This window comes from Trichoderma evansii (genome assembly GCF_050947405.1).
Source record: "Trichoderma evansii strain SZMC 28006 chromosome Unknown GGI43scaffold_11, whole genome shotgun sequence".
NCBI lineage: Eukaryota > Fungi > Ascomycota > Sordariomycetes > Hypocreales > Hypocreaceae > Trichoderma > Trichoderma evansii.
Genome location: NW_028145195.1, coordinates 655569 through 674988, shown reverse-complemented (window position 1 = coordinate 674988; position 19420 = coordinate 655569). Strand labels below are relative to the sequence as shown.

At 49.1% G+C, this 19420-nt stretch overlaps 4 protein-coding genes across 4 annotated transcripts; 2 read left to right on the top strand and 2 right to left on the bottom strand.

Annotated features, from left to right (window-relative positions):
• Positions 1-433: 433 nt before the first annotated feature.
• On the bottom strand, positions 434-1179 carry GGI43DRAFT_58253 (uncharacterized protein). Its single transcript, XM_083210044.1, has 2 exons — positions 1129-1179; positions 434-1030 (listed from the first exon to the last, which is right to left on the bottom strand). The coding sequence occupies exons 1-2, from the start codon at positions 1135-1137 to the stop codon at positions 530-532; spliced, it is 510 nt and encodes a 169-aa protein (XP_083060220.1). The 5' UTR covers positions 1138-1179; the 3' UTR covers positions 434-529.
• Positions 1180-6742: 5563 nt separating this feature from the next.
• On the top strand, positions 6743-9891 carry GGI43DRAFT_406366 (ankyrin repeat domain-containing protein). The gene has a single exon (XM_083206138.1). The coding sequence runs from the start codon at positions 7408-7410 to the stop codon at positions 9556-9558; it is 2151 nt and encodes a 716-aa protein (XP_083060219.1). The 5' UTR covers positions 6743-7407; the 3' UTR covers positions 9559-9891.
• A 1192-nt stretch (positions 9892-11083) lies between these two features.
• GGI43DRAFT_384290 (lunapark family zinc ribbon domain-containing protein) lies at positions 11084-12653 on the top strand (the record flags this gene model as incomplete). Its single annotated transcript, XM_083203498.1, has 2 exons — positions 11084-11427; positions 11720-12653. 2 exons carry the CDS (start codon positions 11084-11086, stop codon positions 12651-12653), a joined length of 1278 nt encoding a protein of 425 aa, XP_083060218.1.
• An 857-nt stretch (positions 12654-13510) lies between these two features.
• On the bottom strand, positions 13511-15307 carry GGI43DRAFT_384289 (kinase-like domain-containing protein; the record flags this gene model as incomplete). Its single annotated transcript, XM_083203497.1, has 3 exons — positions 13511-14282; positions 14402-14465; positions 14539-15307. 3 exons carry the CDS (start codon positions 15305-15307, stop codon positions 13511-13513), a joined length of 1605 nt encoding a protein of 534 aa, XP_083060217.1.
• Positions 15308-19420: the final 4113 nt, after the last annotated feature.

The following is a 19420-nucleotide window of genomic DNA, read 5'->3' as shown; positions in this document are numbered from 1 at the left end:
TCTCCTGCTTCGAGCTGTCAACGTCAGCTTTAGGCGTTTCAGTTTGCTCTTCTTTCTTGACGCTAGAGAGCTCATGCTTCAGGCTATCCACCTCAGTCTTGAGCGTCTCAATTTCTTCCGTCTTTGCAGAGATTTCAGCTTGGAGCTTGGGAACCTCATCATCATAAGAAAAGAAATCTCCATCATCTCCTTCAGATTTCTCGTTTTTCGCAGGCTTTTCGGCTTTGAGCGTATCGACTTCGGCCTGAAGGTTCTTTACCTTCTCCTCATGCTCGTCATTCTTCTTCTTCAGCTCGTCATTCTCGACAGAGACTCGCTTCAGCTCCTCCATTACCATGCTTTCCTTGAGTTTCAGCTGGTTGAGATACTCAATCAAAGACTCTGGGTCGCCAATAGAGGCCAGAGGTGTATTCTCGCGCAGCGCTTTCTCGAAAGGCTCAATGGCAGTCGCACGTCGATGCGCAACACGGTAGGATCGTAAAAGTTCTGCAGCATTATATTGTTAGCTCTCCTTTTCTCCATTCTATTTCTATCGGTAGTAAATCAATTGCCACATACCAGGATAAGTAGACTCGAGCTTCTCCAGCTTGCGAAGCTTTTGCTTCAGCTCCAGAGTCAGCACCGGCTTGGCTGTATGGGTAGCTCCTTCACCCGCAGCATGGCCGTCGCGCGACGAGCCTTCCTTGCCATCGCCGCCGGGGTTTGATTTTTGTGCAGCCTCAGCTCGGCCAGTCGACTCTCCATTCGGCGCGTCCTTCTCAGGGGGAGCTGGTTTGGGAGTTCCTGTTCTGCTCGGCCCGTCGCTATCGTCAATAACGAATGCTGCCTCGAAGATGGCAGGGTCAGGGTTTGGGGCAGCGTCTCCAGCATCAGAGCCTGGGTTCTTGGATCGAGACCGTCTGCCTGCGCCGCCTTCGTTCGTTCGCGACGCTGAGGAGGCAGATCTGGACATGGGAGAGCCCGCCTCGAGCGCCTTTTGCTGGCGGGCTTGCTCCTCCGCGATGGTGCGGTCGATGGCTCCTTTAATTCGCTGCAATTGGGGGAAATCACGGCCCGTTAGCAAATATATTCTTCTTCAGGTCCTTCTCTCCCTTCCAAGGGTGCGCACGCATTGAGGAAGCTACTTACTTGGAACATCGCTGCGTTGGGGCCACCTAACCAGATGATGATGAAGCTAAAAAGCGTAGATCATTGAGGCTTCGTATCAAGGCACAAGGCTGGCAGTGGGATGGGAAAGTGACATCCAGTCCAGTCTAGCCGCATTGGGTAGTTTTTAAGTTTTTTTTTTTTTTTTTTTAGAAAAAATTAAATAAATAAAATAAAATCTAGCGCTGTATTACAGTGGCTCGCTTACTAAAATTATAGCAGAATATCACTAAATTATAGGGCACTAAATCCCTATAATACAGCATTGATACTCTGACGCGATATAACATTGTCCATCATAGGCAGACACTATATTGCTTTGACTATACCAAAGATTTGTTTATAAAATTATGTATAGCACTGTATTATACTAAGACGTTTATATTGAGTCTTTCTATTCAAATAATGATAGTGGATTCCAATATATTGCCACTGAAGTGAGAAAGGAATATATGATTGGTAGTATTGGCAGTGTCTTTTCATACATTGATAGAAAGCAAGAGCGACTGGACCTTAACAATTGAGCTTCTCACTTCTCCATCAAATCTGCTGGCAGAAGAAAATTTTCTCATTCCAGCTCACTTCTATTTCAAAATTTCCAATATTTTCTTCTTTTCTGTTTTAAGCCTCAAAAAGTCGCACTCTCCCTACCAAACTCAACAATGAGGAATCCTCACAAACTTCAGGGACCAACATCTCTTGTGCGTATTACTCTCTTCTTTACTCACGACTGTTACCTTACTCTTGTCTAATCTCCCCATAGTCATCTTCAAACACTCCACACTACTTGCTGTGATTCGGATACAGTCACGCCATCACAAACTCGGTCGAGACCTCCTCCACGACATATCCTTAGTGGAATCACAAAGGAACTCTTCTCGGCCGAAAGGTCCAAAAGAGCCTTGTATCAGTATTTATCGTCACTACCTCTCCATTTCGGAAAGGAGAAACCAGCCTGGCTGTTGCATCCCTAGATGTAATAGCTGTTTCTCGGGCTCCTCTTCAGGGTCGGGCCCTAACCCTCCGCTATATGGGAGGTTCTTCTGGGGCATCACCATTGTAAGTATTCTTCGTTGTTATTCCAAAACTAGATGTTCTTCTCAGTGATACTGACTGCATCTTCGCTCCAGCCCCAGCCTGTATCGGTCAGGGAGCGAGTATAAGCGGGTAAATCAAGTGCGCCGGCGGCGGTAAGTTGATACCACCTCCTTTCTTCCCTCCTACGCAGTGCTGATCATGGGGTTAGCCCATGGCTTTCTCGCACGAGAGGCGGTGGCTTTTCGAATATAGAGCAATTATTCAGCCAAGATTCGAAAAGCCATACCTGCCTGCTATACTGTCTCTCGTGCGGGAAAGCCAAATACCACTCATTTCATCTCCTCATTCAAGCCATACCAATAAAATAATATCCACCACTGGCTTACGACCGTTCAATATTGGTCAAACTCTGGGCTATAACGTACCAATTATCAGCTCTTGTTGTTTAATGAGAGTCCAACATTGACGTGTCGACTCGAATGCGATCAAGAGGTTCTCTAAATGCGAAATATGAACAAGGGACTTGAGTATCATTCTTTTTTCAGGGCTAGTACAATCATCAGTTAATTAAGGTGAATGCACCCGGTCTTTCTTTTCGCATCCTTTGATCTTGAATACGCACATTGCTAACATGCTATTGTTTTAGCATCTCCCGAGCGCGACTACTGTCCCGTATGTACGATTACTATGCAACAATTAGGTATCTTGGTCATGGTGGATATATGCGGCCTGGTGCACAAAAGCTGGCAGAGAAGAAGTTAGAGAAAGCTGCTGCTTGCACAAGACTTGTCGGTTCCACTATACAACAGATTGTTGAAGCTCTGCCAATGGACAAGAAATGCTGCCATATATATGACAGATCAAAACTGAATAGACGATTGAAGATCTCATTCGCTGCCAAACTTCTACATCGGTTGACCTCCTCAACTGTTGCATTACGATGTAGAGCGACAATCCTTAGTTATGGTTCTCCTGTTTTTGTTGGTTCTGTTATGACTACGGGATTAGTGATTCGGTATCAAGATCAAGGGATTATAGTCAACTCAAAACACGGTTCTCGACCACTATATTGCTTGCGCAAGTGATTTCTTTATCATGGGGTGCATTCGACTCCAGTCTTTACTTATGCCATATCCAATAGCTCACAATATTACAGTGTCCGGATATTTGCCCTAGTTGATTTACCGCTATATTATAGGGCAAATGGCTTGATGTTATAGTGAGCCTGCATTGAACTGGAAGCAAACAATTCTTACCTCTTCTCGCCAAACTTCATGGCAGTTGCCATCCATTCTTATGCATCGCGCTGAATAATTTGATTTTTTAGCGATTGAGGGATAGACTACGATCAAACGGCGATCAATTTCATCGATAACAGGCCCAACGCAGATGGGATTGGTTTTTGTTAGCTTCAGCACCAAAATCGTACCAAACTCCCCCACACGGGCCGGCCCGCTGTGGCAGCCAAATACTACCCTAAATCCTACAAACATTCCAAATTGCCAAACCTCAATATCCTTTGAGGATAGCGGCATCGGTGATATCCGCGGAAGCTTGCTTCCTGGCAATTGTTTCCAGATTCAGATTCTATTATCTAGCAATGAATTGGTAGGCGGCATAACTTCTGCGCAGCTGGCTGTGGTACTAATCGATAATTAGCTGCTCCGAAGAAAATGCCCACAGCCTTGGTTCATGCTGCGTTATCTTATGAGCTTCTACAACGCCTACGTCCAAAAACCGACCATCAAGGATCCCGTATCCAGCACCAGTTAAGCACAGAAGTCCTGCTCGGTTGTTCAAACAGCAATACGCAGAGAGACCAAGATTTGCTAAACGCGATACGCAAGGTATTTTCGTGAACGAAGCCAAGGGAGAGAAGAGTATTTCTCATGGATATTGTTTCAAGATGTTGTTCAGTGCGCTCATGGCATTGCTTCTTCAGATTAGCCATTCTGGAACTGTCAGCCTCTCTTTCTTCTCTTGGAATTATGCCACACAACAGACAAAGCTCTGCTAATTCAAATGCGCGTTGATATATCACTTCTCTATACTTGAATACGGACGCCTTATCAAGGTGTTGCGATTTTCGCAAACATAAGTCCTCGCGGAATAATCGCATTCTCTTTCTCTTCCATACCGGCCGCCTAAAGCTATTCCATAAGCAGCAGTCCCATCAATCGAATCAACAAGAATCTTCCACCTCTCTTTCCCATAAACCGACCAAACATTTCGAACCAAGCATGATAATGATTTATGGAGCCTCTACATGTCCGAGGAGCATTGGGAATACAACGCTGTAGGTTTGTGTTGGCTTCTGGGGTATTTGGCACAAGATTCTTCGGAGAGATTGGATCTGCTCACCAAATTTCGACACCTTCGCTCACACGGCAACGGGCCTTGGCAAGACAGAATACCTCCTACACCCTACCTCTAACTAATGGTTTGCTCCCTGTACATTCAACGTGCTTACTACAGCGTCACTTCGTTTTCTGCTGGCTTGAAGCAATATGTGATGATGGAGTTAAGGGCAGGCGAAAATCTACCTGCCATACTGGATAGGCAAACCTTGCCGAAATCCGAACAACTGTTGGATCTACACGCCTGGTATACGATATGATGTATCGCATAAGCCAAGAAAAGAAAACTAGTGGATAATTACTCTATTCCGAAGCTTATTGCAACTAGAACACGAGTCAGGGTGTATACAGCATGATGTTTGTTTGCCTGCTCGTCAGCTAGAGCCCGTTTTATCTGACAGGGATATTGCGAATAGCCGGGCAATCTATTGATTTGATCTGCACTAGTGTCTTAAGGCTGGAAGGGCTATCCGGAGATGCCAAGGCATCGTGTTTAAGCAAAGAAAGACATTATCTCTTGTAGATACTACAATCTACGAGCGGAACAGAGTGCGTGATTCATACGCATACTGATTTTTCTCGAGTCTACGAGTGAATATTCTAACTCTCCATGTAGTAGTCACAAGCAACAGCAATATGCATTACGCTTACAGGTAGATACCATCCTTCAACCAAAACCAGCCAAGACACAAAAGAAACACGGCTACAAGGGAACAGGAAGCTCCCTCTCCAGCCAATTCGGGAGACTTGTGATGTCAACGAGACGCCATTGCAGAGCAATATAAGTTGCCAGCAAAGCAAGACCATCAATCAGACCAATGGAATTGATCAGCACACGAATTACATTACGTATACAGGGATCAACAGCCTCAGCAGAAGCCGGTGAAGCGTGGTTGGCCGCCAAGCACGCTCACCGGTCGTCTTGCAGGACACTCGGCTAAGCGACAGCTACTTGGACATGGATAGAATGCAAACAAGACACCGATTGGATTAAATGCCTCCGAAGGGCTTGCTTGGCTAATGTGGCTCGTGATGCTGCTGGACTAGGAGGCGCATAACAGAAGGGGAGGTTGGGATCACGATCGCTGGATACCCTCTTTTAGGGTCTCCATTATTACACGTACGGCACAATGGATGAGAGAACGAACAGCATGCAAGAAGGGTTTTGTAAGTGCATTGCATGCTGCTTGATATGCTGTTCGAGCATAAGAGGACAGAAGACGCAAATCCTTGATGCAGAGGAGCCCGAACAGCCCCAAGGTTGGGCATCTATCTGGGCAGTGTGTACATACGGAGCAGCTCGGGTAATTAGACAAACCGGGAAGATCCTAGGACGAGAGAGAGTCAGCTGGTCCAGACTCTGCCGGCTGCCTTGTGGGTGAGATGTCGTACAAAGAGACCAGGAAGGAGTGCTTTTGTGTGGCTTGATGTACAGATGTAGGGAGGAAAGGTACATACAGTGTCTGACCGAGAAAAGCAAGAAAAAGGCAGAGCAAGGCCAATGAGACCAGCAGGATAAGTTTCTTGGTGTTTCGAAATGTGACGATGTTTGCGTTTGTTTTCGTCAGCAGGTTGGGGAGTTCAAGGGATATGCGGGCAGCCGTTGAGAATGGATGATGCTAATCCAAGGCGGACCAGATGGAAGACGGTTTTGCTTCTATTTCTTATTTCATTTAGTGCCTCCACGGCTAATACGAACCGAGTCCAGGTACATCGAGATCTGGAGATTGGCTAATTGGGCATGAAGTTACAGCTGAGAGCTTTACAGTGTGAATATAGTGAAAGATATGATATTGTGTTTGGCAATCACACCGTGTCTCGCTCCTTCCTCGCAACCTCCGTCGCATCATAGCCCCGCTTTTATGCTCATGCCGTCCCACGAAACCGGGGTATCTTATCCGAAGATGGACCTGTCCAATAAGAGCGTTTGTAACTACGGGGTTCTGAGACAACGCCCCGCCTGCCCGAGACTTTGCTTTTTCAGTTGCATTTGTAACCTATTCATTGGGCTCTGTAGGCCATGCTTTGTATTACTTTTTGATTAGTGTTAGACGCGTTGTCTTGGAATTGACGTATACGAAGCAGGTAGAGGCAGCATTGGTATCGTGGCCGCTTTGGGAGTCAAATGCTACAACGCGGCTCGAATCTCGCTGCAATTAATACATCCTAGCTTGGTCCTTATGCCTTTTCAAGTGTTTCTTGGCGGGTATCCGTAAGCCGGGAAACTTGAGATCTCTTAGCTATACTAGTAGACCAGTATATATATTACCCGAGGATTCGCTGATCTGTATAGCAGCATGTAATAGAGGGCAATCGTTTCTGGACACTGTTTTAAATCACACCACAAAGATGCATTCCCAGCAAATCCATTACTCATTTCCCCAACTTTGGGCAAGCATATACATAATAGTCCTTGCAAACCACCTCTCCCACGTCGCCACCCCTCTTTCAGACGCGGCTAGGACCTGCTGTGTCTCCCTACCTACCCAGGTATCAATGCACGATGGCAGCGAATGATACAAGCTATAACTCCTGGGATCCTGTCTAGCTTGACGCTGAGGCTGAAGTTTGTGCAGCTGCAGCCAGCCACTTATTGACCGACAGCCTTGTTTCGTTTATTGCTTTTTAATTTCCAATACATACTTACTCATGGGCGTTCAGCTTTGTGTGGGAGGGGACAGCTCTGTGTTTCCTCGCTCTCGCTCTTTTACTATCTTTCTATACCACTTCTCCTCTTTCTTTATTTTACCCCTTCCACTTCCTTCATATTTTATGCATTTCTTATAGAAGCATCGTCCAATATCGCAAGCGCTATTGTATTCGACTTACTCTTCTTTTCTAACGCCTTTGGGCTCAAACCGTCACCATGGAAGTGGAAAAGACCAAGCCGGGGCTACTCGACATGCCCAACGAGATCCTCATCCAAATTGGAACTCTGTTAGTCCGCCCTGGAGACATCGCAGCTCTAGCGAGGGCCTGCCGACACCTCAACGTCCTATTCGGCGATTACTTGTACCGGGATAACGAAAAGAACGGTAAAGGCTCTTGCCTGATGTGGGCTGCAAACCTGGACAAGATTGAGACTTTTAACAGGGCCATCAGAGCTGGCATCAATCTCCAGAATCACGACTATCTCGTTTTCGTTGTCTCGTGCAGCGGAAGTAGTCGAGTTGCCGAGGTGGTGTTGGCGTCTGCTGGAGCCGATCCAATGGCTGAGGACACAGACGGCTGGACGCCTATGACCCTTGCGGCCTGTTACGGACACCAGCACATCGTCCAGCAGTTGGTGGAACATGGTGCTGATATCTCGTCGCTCACTAGAGGCGGCTGGTCGCCGGTGAACCTGGCCTGTTGCCATGGGAGATTTGGTGTTGCCAAGCTCTTGTTGGACGGCTATGGGGCTTCGATGGAGTGCGAAAGCGAGACTGGCTGGTCAGCGCTGCGATCTGCCGCTGCCTATGGTCACACAGAAATACTAAACTACCTCCTCGGAAGGGGGGCCAACATCAAGGTCAGGAATAACGTCGGCTGGACCTGTCTGCACTCGGCGGCTGATGAGGGACACACGAGCGCAGTTCAAGCTCTCCTCGACCATGGGGCGAACCCAGAAGATACTGCTTACCAGGGATGGACTGCTTTGACTCTAGCTGCCGACAAGGGGCATCACGATACGGTCGAGCTTCTATTAGAAAGAGGAGTTGATGTTGAGCAGTCCTGCACCAACCAATGGACTGCTCTCTGCATGGCTGCGGACCATGGAGATGTTTTCACAATCAAGCTCTTGCTTGACTATGGGGCGAATATCGCTGTGAAAGCAGCAGGAGGATTGTTTCCACTCTCGCTAGCCGCAACGAACGGCCATTATCCTGCTGCTAATCTGTTGATTCGCTATGGTGCCGATATTCATATGACCACCAATGTAGGCTGGACGCCGCTCATGATGGCCTCGGATAATGGCCATGCCGAAATTGCAAAGCTCCTTATAGACCAAGGTGCTGATATAGAGGCCAAGAGCGAAACCGGATGGACAGCTCTTGTATGTGCTGCTGACGGTCGCCACTTGTACGCTGCCAAAGTCCTTCTGGGCCACGGCGCCAATCTCATGGCTACAACTCTTGCTGGATGGACCCCAAGCATCAGAGCAGCTCACTCTGGTGGGCTTCGACTTTTGAAGCTCTTTCTTCAGGTTCCAGGGCTTGATATGGATCATTTAGACAACTGTGGCCGCTCGGCATTCTTCCATGCAGCCATGCGAGGGCATGTAGGAATTGTGAAAAAGCTGCTCCCGTTGACGCAGATGGCTGGACATAAAGACCGCTATGGAACGACTCCAATATTCGCCGCGGCCAGGAATGGTCACCGCCGCGTGGTGGAACTCTTAATCAAAGCAGGTTATGCAGATTTTGAAGAGAGAGATTTCCTGGGCGCCACACTCTTTGCCTCGGCGCAACGATCGAAGAAGAAGCAGTTTGTCAAGTTCCTCAAGAGATATACGCAGCAAGCGGGAATCCCAATCTTGCTGGATGATCCAGCAGGCCAGCGTACACGATACAAATACGACTATTTGGCATGTCAATGCGGCATCTGCGGCCGGTCCAGCGTGCATGAAGAGCAGGCGTACGTCTGCGATACGTGCCCCGGTGGGCTCATCATCTGCGCAGAATGCATCAGCTTGGGCCAGATATGCGAGGATAGCACGCACATGTGGAGAGCGCACAAGTGTTGTTGGAACCAACATATTGGGGCAGCGCCCGAATATCGTGCTGCAAATGCGAATATGGATGCTGATGAGGATGTTGGCGATGTTATTGTTGATGAGGCTGTTGGGGTTAATGCTGGTGATGGTTTCAGTGCTAATGGTAATGGTAAAGATGATGCTGCTGAGGGCGATTATGAGTATGAATTTGGCGACTTTGATATAAGCGAGGATATCTACGATGACGATGACGTCGATGAAGATGACATGGATATCGATGTTGATGCAGATGCATATGTTGCTGATGCTGGCAATCTTTGATGCTAGTGCTTATGGCGACACGAAAGCCAGAGGTAACGGTTATGATGACAACAAATAGTTTTTGGGTTTTGGGTTCACCCTCGGCAAGGTTAGGATTTTTTGGGATATGTGGCATATGGCATATGGGAAATGGGATATGGATTATGGGATATATATACAGGCTAGACAGAACGCTTTCTCACGAGAAATTCCTGTACTCAGAAGCAACGCATCTGGCTCTATAAAAAAAAAATGGAGCTCTACTGGCTATATAGCTTTGGATAGACTGTTGTGGCAGCATATTTTCATTTATTTATCACTTCTCTTCAATTACAAGATATATTCGCCCCCAGTGACATGTCAGATCGCCCACCGTCGCGCGCAAAAAATATGTAATATGCAAGATCTATTTTAACGCAGTCAGGGTCCCTGCTTTTTAGCGTTGAGGGTGGGCAAAGATGCCGATCGGCCAACGGGCGGTGGTGCCTGGCATGGGATTTGATTGAAACAAGGATGGCGTTTCAAGGGTTGTGTTTTTTAATATCGCCGGCTGAATCCAGGACGCGGGTGTCTGTATACTTATATGTAAAATTCAAAGAGCATAGCTTTGTTAATGCCTATGTTGATGCATACAAGTGATAAATGCTGACATTATCATGTGGAAAAATCTGTTAAAAATATCAGGCATTAATACATTTTAGTTTTCTTCAGTGGTTTCATATGTAACAAATCACAAACGCCTTGGTACCCAAATCTGATGCTGATGCTGCCGCTGCCGATGATGACAGCAAACAGGCAATTTTCGGCTGTGGCCACAATACCCGGGACGGCCTGGGGTCTTTTTCTGCAGGTGCACGATGCAGCAGCTGTGGCGCAGCCTCACTAAATCACTAAACCACAGCGCGTCGAGTCCCCTATAAAAAAACAAACCAAAACAAGGCCGCTACAGGCAAAACAAGGCCCTACAAGCTACAAGCTACAAGGGGGGCGGTAGTTTTAAGAGTAGCTGCTTCCCGCTCTGTTGCCAAAATGTCCAATTTACCCCTCCCCACCCTCGCACCTGCCCAATGAAGTCACCACAAGCTCATGTCCACCCCCCCCGAAGCTAAGGCTGCAAACTAGCATCACCTGTCTTCTTGCTGTCTCGTGCTTCGTGGCTACGTGCTACCTCACTCTCCTCTGGCAAGTCAAGTCAAGCGCTTTGGGCGAGGCTGCGACACGGACTAGAAGCCAAAGCAAAAGCAGCAGCAGCAAACAAGAGACAAGAGATCTGGCATCAAAACTGTGTTGCACTGCGGCTGCGCCGTCATAGAGCGCTGGGCTTTCGTCTTGAAACTGAACTCTTGGTCTTTTGATTTTCCACACACACACACACACGCTCTCGTCGGCGTCCTTTTATTTCGTGTCCTTCTTTTTCTGCCCGCCTGCATTCCGTTCCTTTTGCTCCAAACTTGACAGCTACGCATAATTTCATACGACGTCATCCAACAACTCTCATTACCCTTTTCATTTTTCTGTGTTTTTACTCTCCTTTTCTTCAAACAAGATGGCCATCATGGGCTGGCTTTGGCCGTGGAAGGTAACATTCTCACCCTCTTCTCTCCCTGGCGTTGAACATCTGGCTAACCTGGCAACCCCGGCGCGCGCTGAGCAGAGAAGCGATCCCTCTCCAGCTTCCTTCGAAAAGGCCCTCTCCGGCCTCTCCAAGAGGATCGCCACCACACAGTCTCGCCTTGAGTGGACTCGTCTGCGATTCCGCAAGATCAAGGTGCTGGGAACCCTGTATACGTCTTTCGCCTACCTGGTTTCCGTCATTGTCCTTTTGCTGGTTATAGGATATCCAAATTTGGGGCCTATAGAATGGACTGGCATGGCCGGTGGTCCTGTATTGTGAGTTGTTGACCTTTTCGATCTCCCTGCGCCTCATCTTTCTCTTCTCTTCTTTGTATGCCCTCTCTTCACTTACTTCCCTTTCACATGTCTCACTCTTACCCCTCACACTCACACTCAACTCACTTCCTCTTGCACCTCCCTTGATTTAACCCTTATCCGCAACACTCGATTTAATCACACAATACATTCTGCACATATAAAAACGGTATAGGAGTTGGTAATACAGGTTTAATGACTATCACCTTACCTTCTACCCATACGGTACCTTAGCTAACAAGTCGTTATATAGCATCTACACTACGCGCGTAGTCATCACAAGCTACTACACCTTCCGGATTGAGGGTCTCGAGGCAAAGCTGAAAGCCCTCCAAGAAGAGCGGCAAGACACCATCCAAAAACTTAAAGAGGCAACCAAGTATGAGTCTACTCTTGAACTCCTTGAAAAGTATGGCGGTGGTGAGGGCAAAGATGGCAAACCCCAGATTAAGATCGGGGGCGAAGGCCAGCAGGAACAGAAGCAACAACAGCAACAGACTGGATTTACGCTCCCTGAACGAACTCACATCGCACCTCCCGCTACTGCAAACATCCCCCGTCGTGATCTCTCACCAGCTTCTTTCGTCAGCAGCAGACCAGCCACTCCCCTGACCCAAAGCGTCACTTCAAACGATGAACCAAGCGCCATTGGCCAGCACCTGCTTCGCCCTCAATCCGCCCAGAGCCAGCATCACGCCTTCGCGCCGCCACCGCAAGCCGCCTCAGAGCCTCACTGGTACGACCGCATCTTCGACGTCCTCCTCGGCGAGGATGAAACCGCCGCCAAGAACCGCATCGTCCTGATATGCCAAGTCTGTCGCCTGGTCAACGGCCAGGCCCCACCCGGCACCAAGAGCCTCAGCGAGCTCGGCATGTGGAAGTGCATGGCCTGTGGATCGCGTAACGGCGAGATGGATGAGGGAAAGCGCATAGTAAGAGAAGTTCTTAAATCGCAGGCCAAGAAGGGGGGCAAGGCAGCAGCTGCTGCCAAGGAGGAGCCATCTGCTACTACCGCCACGACTCTCGTAACTGACCTTGGTGACGATCAAGCCGAGCCTGAAACCAGCACGGAGAGCCAGCCTGCGACGCCCCTTTCCGCTACTTCGCAGTCCCCTAGCCCCTTGGAGGACGACGACCCAGCAGCATCGGTCAAGCCCAGGCGCTCTGGCAGAAACAAGAGGTCGTAGGGGGCTGAGGAGGGTCTTTCAGGGGTATCTTGGAGGATAATATGGGTCATTGGATGGATTAGGGATGGTGGGCAAAGGAGGTTTTTTTTTTTAAAAAAAAAATTGGGAAATCTAATAAAAAAATAAAGAAAATTTTCTAATTCCTTTTTTTCGAACATATTGCGCTATATAATTCTTTGGAGCTCTTGCTTCCGAGAGAGTCAACACGCGTAAATGAGGCTTTGCTGGTAGTGGTCCGTGCGCACAGTGACATATCCACTCCATCAGGCCAGAGTGATATCAAAAGTTGTCGCATAGAGTGTCTATTTCACAGAGTCGGATGTTATCACCCAGGTCATGGACAGTATCATTGTATAAAAGGCGTTGATGCCTGAGGCAGCAACTAGCTCTCTCCATTGTCACTGCGCTTAGTGTAAAGTTCTCAGCAACTGCTAACTTGCGAACTGTAAAAATCACATGCCAAGTTGACCCTCACAGCACATGTAGACAAGGATAGTACTGTGAAGCACCGCAAGGCACCGCAAGGCTGGCTGCAGGGCTGGCAATATACAGGTACATGTATGCATGGCTGCCGCGCAACCACGATAAAGCTCCAGCTTAGTAGGTAGGAAAGCTATAGCTTGAGTGATGGGCGGGGTACACGGTCCAGGTTGGCCTGGTTGAGTAAGTAGTAGGTGAGCTCTGCCTCACCCCAGCTAGGGAATATCATATATACCAAGGGCAGCAGTCGCCATCTCTGGGTTGATGAGCGCGCTCAAAATTTGTATTACTGCATGAAATGACACACACAACGCCTGACGATAGGAATCTCTATGCGCGATCGCGGTTTTGACGCATCAAGTCTACACGGCTCCCGTTTATCGCCTCCTCACCTCCGTCGCCCAGCCGTCGATCCCCTCGCCGCGGCTCCCAACCTCCAGCCCCTCAATCTTGACTCCCTTCATGCCGGGGGTATCGTCCAGCCATACATGACCGGCCATGCCGCCGGCGTTTGCTCGCTTCTCGGGCACGAGCTCCAGCATAGGAGTCAGGAAAGCAGAGATGCGCTTAGCCTCGTCCTCTTTGAAATGGTATTTCTCCTTCAGGACATCGGGCAGCGCCCAGTGTCTCAGTCTGTGAATGTGCCGGAGCTCACCCTTCCGGTTGAATATTTCCTGACTCCATTTGCCGCTGAGGCAGAGAGAGCGCGGGAAGGGGCCAAGCAGTTCGATGATCTGCGCAATGTGGTCGTCGTCCTTGCCATACTTGGTGCCCGATTGTGGATCGAAGAGGTAGTCGCCCGTAATCAGCTCAAAGACCTGCCGCGAGGATGGGCGGTTAGCAGAGAGAAACGCTGAAAGGATGGGGAGGGGAAAGATGGGAAATGCAGGGTTTGCGACAGGCGGCGGGGTAACAGAGAGACATAGACTCACCATGGCAGACATGCTCCATACATCTGTACTTGCTCCCCATTTTGCCCCTAGAATCACCTCCGGAGACCGATATTGTCGCGTCTGGATATCATTGGTGAAGTGGTGGTTAACCCAGCACGCATTACCCAAATCTGCAATCTTGACGCTGATCACGTCATGTCCATCTTCGGTCGGGGTGTTGAGAGAAATTCCTGAGACTTCGCGAGTCAAAAGGTCACTGGCACCGGTGCGTAATGTTAGACACAAGGCAACAAAGGAAAATGCCGACGATGACAGAGTTGATGGTGAGAGAAAAGAAGAGAAGTGTGGGAAAGGGGGAGGTTAGTCAAGACTTACGCAGACTTTTCTCTCTTGTTGTGAGCGTCATCGGCCTTTGAAGAATCATCTTTTTGCTTACCCGCTGCAGGATCAAGGTTAGAGCTATGCAAGAGAGTCTCAAGCTGACAAGAGTGTCGGGTCGGTGGCAAACATACCTTCCGTTTTACCAGAGGCTCTATCGATGGACGAGTATGGGGCGTGCAAATAGGATTCAAAGTTGCCGTGGAGGGGAGATGGCAGCGGCTGGCTGCCTGTGATGAGAGTCCTGCGTCTTCTGCGACCGTTGCGGTTGTTTTCTTTTTCGTCCTTGTCGCCACCCTGGGGCAGGACTTTCTTGACAATCTGCTCGACGTCGCCAATCTCGATCAGGACGTTCTCGGGCTTGAGGTCGGTGTGGATGATGCCGCATTCGCGGTGCAGGTAGTCCAGGCCCAGCAGCACCTGCTTGGTGATCTGCTTGACCAGCGCCATGGGGATGCCGCGATGGTTCCATCGTTTGATGAGCCCCAGCAGGTTCTCGCCCAGCACCTCGAACACCATGCACATGTGTGTGCCGTTGGGGCCCTTGTGCTCAAACGAGTCCAGCAGGCTGACGACGTGCTTGCGGCCGGGGTGATCGGGATTCGCCTGGACAATCTTATTGAGCAGCTTGATCTCGTCGACGGCCGTCTCTGTGTAGTGCGTGGCAGACCGCACCACCTTGAGCGCAACGTGTTTGCCGTTGTTGTTGTCGCGCGACAGCCACACGGTGGAGAAGTGGCCCCATCCTAGCTTGCGCACCACCGTGTATCTGCCGTCCTTGAAGTTCTCGCCAATCTGGACGGGATGGTAGCCGCCCTTGCAGTAATCTTCGGAATCTTCCTCATCGGCCGTGTTCTCGGCGGGGTCGTCGGCCGTGGACGTTGAAGACTGTGAGCGAGTCATGGAGGAGCTCGGCAATTGCTGGGTTCTGCGGCGCACAAAGGGACAAGACAAGAGACGCGGTCAGCCAGCGATCGCGCGAAGAAATGAGATGAAGAGCTGCGGATATGAGATGGAACGAAACGATGGGATTGAGATAAAAGGGTTGGAGTTTGGTTTGGAGAGACTGGCGGGCGCAAGGGATGGCGGCAGATGATTGGGCGGTCAGCGAGCGAAGAGGGGGCAGAACGAGGCTAGTGGTTAAAGAGGCCAAAAGAACGCTTTGCGGGGTGACGGCATCAACAAATCCGGGACCTGCACCCAGCAGAGGCCCTGGGGAGCTTCAGATTTATGATTAACTGCTGCTATCGTGTCGCCTGTAGCTCCCAGCAGGCAGTAGATGGCAGTCAAGGGCCGCGGCAAACAGCAAGCGGGCCCTGAAGCGCAAAGCGGGCCGCCCACTTGGGCACGATAGATAAGGCACGTATGTAGTGTGTATGTATGTGATGTATGTATGGTATGTAGCAGCAGGTAGGCGAAGAATTAAACCCCTTGCACCGGGAGTTTGAAGGGGGGCAAGTCCCTGCCGCTGGGGAAAGGGGGGCAGGTTTAAAAAGAGTTAAAGAGTTAAAAAAAGAAAGGAATGAAAAGAACAGGACTGAAAGGAATAAAAGGAAACCAAACAGAAGCTTAGACACGGCGAAAGGTGGGTGAGTGAAAGCTATAGCACATACCGAGTCTTGAGGAAGCTCATGTTGCCCTTGACATTATGCGGCGTCGCTGCGGCAAATGGTTGGGCGATGATATCAGGCCGGATCTAAATCTCCCAAGGCCGCATAAATAGGCAGAATGAGTACGATGAGGAAAAGGCGTCTATTTCGGTTAGGCGGGCAGAGAGCGAAATATTGGAGCAGATGCAGTGCAAAAGAGTGAGAATAAAAACGAAACGAATGCAAATACGACGGCAGACGTGAGACCAGGTGGCGAGTCAGAGGCGCGGGCTATTCTTCTCTGGGCAGCAAAAATCGATCAGACTGGTGAGCGTTTATTGTGGTAGAGGCGGTATCGTGACAAAGTGGCAGACGGAGGAGAGAAGAGAATGAGAAATGCAAGAACGAATAGCATTGGCGTGAGACTCGCTGAGCACAGCACACGCTCGCTCATACACACACACATACACACACAGAGAGGGCCACTTCAGTTCTAGCGTTCAGGCTTCATTGGCTGGGCACGCCATGATGACGGCGTCCAGCAGCTGAAAGCGGCGCCAACCAGCTTCAAGGCTGGGGCGTCCTCCATGCTCCTAAATCTCCAGTGGGGCGATCACAGGCTCTGCAAGCGGCGAAGCGCCCTGAAGCACTGCCTTGTGGGACAAAACATTAAGAGGCAAAAAATGACTAGCAGTACACGATGTAGATGGAAAAGATGGAGGAGAGGCAAGACGAGGACAGAGACAGCAAGGCTCTGTGCTTTGTAATGCCGTATAGAAGTATCTAGGCATGATATACACGTATGGGACAGACAGGCAAACGGGAGATACCGAACAGCCCAAGTGGGATCGGCACGGCATTTGTGCCCGTACATATGACATGTGGGAAGCAAACTGATAGACGGTAAACGACTCATATTATTAACAGCACAAGAGCAAGCTAGTGCTCAGCGAGGAGAAGAGATAGAGAACCTGGGAAATCAAAAGCTCAACTCAGCTCAGCACTTCGAGCTCGTCACTTGACAGAGCTGGCTGAAGAAGCCCCAAACATGTTTGGCCGATAGCCAAAACAAAAGCCATGTAATACCCTGCTGCTCTGTGCCCAGGTTGAAGGGTCTTTTCTTAGGCTGAACAACGCCCAAATGCCGTGCTACTAGAGAGGCACCAGAATCGTGGTGGAGCCAGCGCCGTCATAAAGCGGGCACAAGCCATTGAAGAATGAGGGGCAGGGCAGTGGCTTGTGGCTGTCGGTACGCTTATCAACGAATCGAGAAGCTTCGCGCATGCTAAAAGGCTAATGTAAGACGGCGGGCAGGGGAATCAAACAGGAACTCGGGATGATGCGTGCTGTGACGGTGGAGTTGGGCAAACTCGGTCAGGCACCCGGCCAGGCGTGTTGCCAATCAGCTCTCGAGCGCATACACGCAGCTTTGCGCGCAGCTCGGATTGCGATGACGACATGACGGCGAAAGTACAGAGATGAAGAGAGTTGGATAGTGTTGTAGAGGCGAACAAAAGAGTGGATTCGCATACTTAGCAGATGGAGATATGATAAAGAATAACATGCAAAATCTCACCTACAGGATGACGTCGCTTCGTATAAAAAGAAAACAGAGGAGGAAAACGTGGGGAAACTCAAACAGAAGGGGGAGGAAGAGGAGGAAGCAAGCGAAGCTCAGATAGAGAATAAGCGACTGAGGATAATAACAGAGGATAAAGAAAAGATATGGATTGAGAGATTGTGACAGCTGAGGAAAATGTGGGAGGTGGCAGAATCAGATAGGCAAAGGTGGTGAAGCTCGATTAGATAGGAAATAAACCGCCATTACTACCAACCTTCCTTCTCTCTCTGCGCACTTCATAGCACAAAGGACTTGTTCAATACCAATCTTCAGGCACAATTTGATAATACTAGTAAGTGCCTACACAAGACCGTGTAGTACACGATGCTCGACCAACTTTTGTGCACGATTGTTTCAGATGCCGAAATTCAAAGAAAAGCCGAGGGCATGAGACAGAAGAGAGAGAAGAACTTGAAGCGCGCAGACACACCACAAGAGATGCGTAGTCTTTGGTCGGGCTGTCTCTAGATTTCGAGATCTCGATCTAGGAAAAAATGTTCTTTATTCGGTAGACAGATTTGGCCATGTCGCCGTGGAATCGGAATCAAACCCAACAAAAGGAATAGCGGAAGAAGAGAAATCAGTTTTGCCTAATTGAATACCGTCGGATACTGCGCTTCAATTCTCAAAGCTGAATCATGACCAACAAATAGTTCAGAAAAGGCTAAGAAAAACAACCGGGTTGACCATGCGAAAAAAAAAAAATCTCCTGTTGTGAGACGACCATGTCAGCCGAGATCGACCCACGAAAGCGGCGGCCGACAAAGATGGGTGGCATCAGTTTACGCTTCAGGTAATATGCTATTTGCACCACGTCTTCTTTGGGCCAGTTGATCACTTGCTAAGCCATTTTCTCTTGACAGAAAAAGAAGTAAGACTTATACAGCCATGAAGCATCATCGATACACCACGTCATCGCAAGGGGCGCATTCTTATCAGATGGTACCGATGCACAACAAAATCGCCGAAGACGCTGCTCTAGTGATCCTCCAAGAAAGTTGGCTGATATGCTCTAAGCTGACCTGCTACTAAGAGGCCCGGACCGGTCCGGTCTGGGTTTAGCAAACAAGAGCAGCAAAAGTCAATTGGGACTAAGCACTCTCTCTATACGTACGTACAACTAAGAAATGTGGCTGGCAACAATGGCGACGGCACAATAAGTTTGGGGGATAACGAACGGGTCAAAGGTCTTGAGGAACCCAAGACGAATATCTGCTATGACGCTGTTGTTGGCACTAAGAATATACATGCATGCCACGCTCGGCCGAGAGAAGCGTTAATGACGCAGCTGAGCAGCCAAAAAATGCCCGACTCCACCTATGGCATTCTTCTCTCCCTCTTTTTTGCCTCTTTTTCTATTTAATCTCGGTTGAGCTGTTGAATATGGGGGTTTTGGGAGTCTCTCCACATACTCCATTGCGGGATCTCGACTTTCCGAGGCATATACGGAGTACATGCGAATGTTCTGCAGACTTGGATCTACGGGGAGCTATGGCTTTTCCGAGTTCTCCCTTGGTGTTATCACATGTGATATATCATACCAACGGTTCTTTTTTCTCATCCGATTCGAAGCAGGGCCTTGATGTATATACAGACTGGAGCCTACGACAGCACGGACGCGGCGATTATTTTTAAGCTCTACTCGAATCACTCGAATCCTTACAGCCATAAAGAAAAATGCTGTAATTGGGGCTTGTAAGCTTCTTTTCTTTTTGCATCACTCCTGTCTCAGCATCCCGAAGAGCTATGCGCATTAACAATCACCGAAACGTCAGGAGCACTACATCATCGCCTCGTACGATTTTA

Coding starts and splice junctions, on each gene's coding strand:
- GGI43DRAFT_406366 (XM_083206138.1), top strand. CDS start 7,408: ATGGAAGTGGAAAAGACCAAGCCGGGGCTACTCGACATGCCCAACGAG.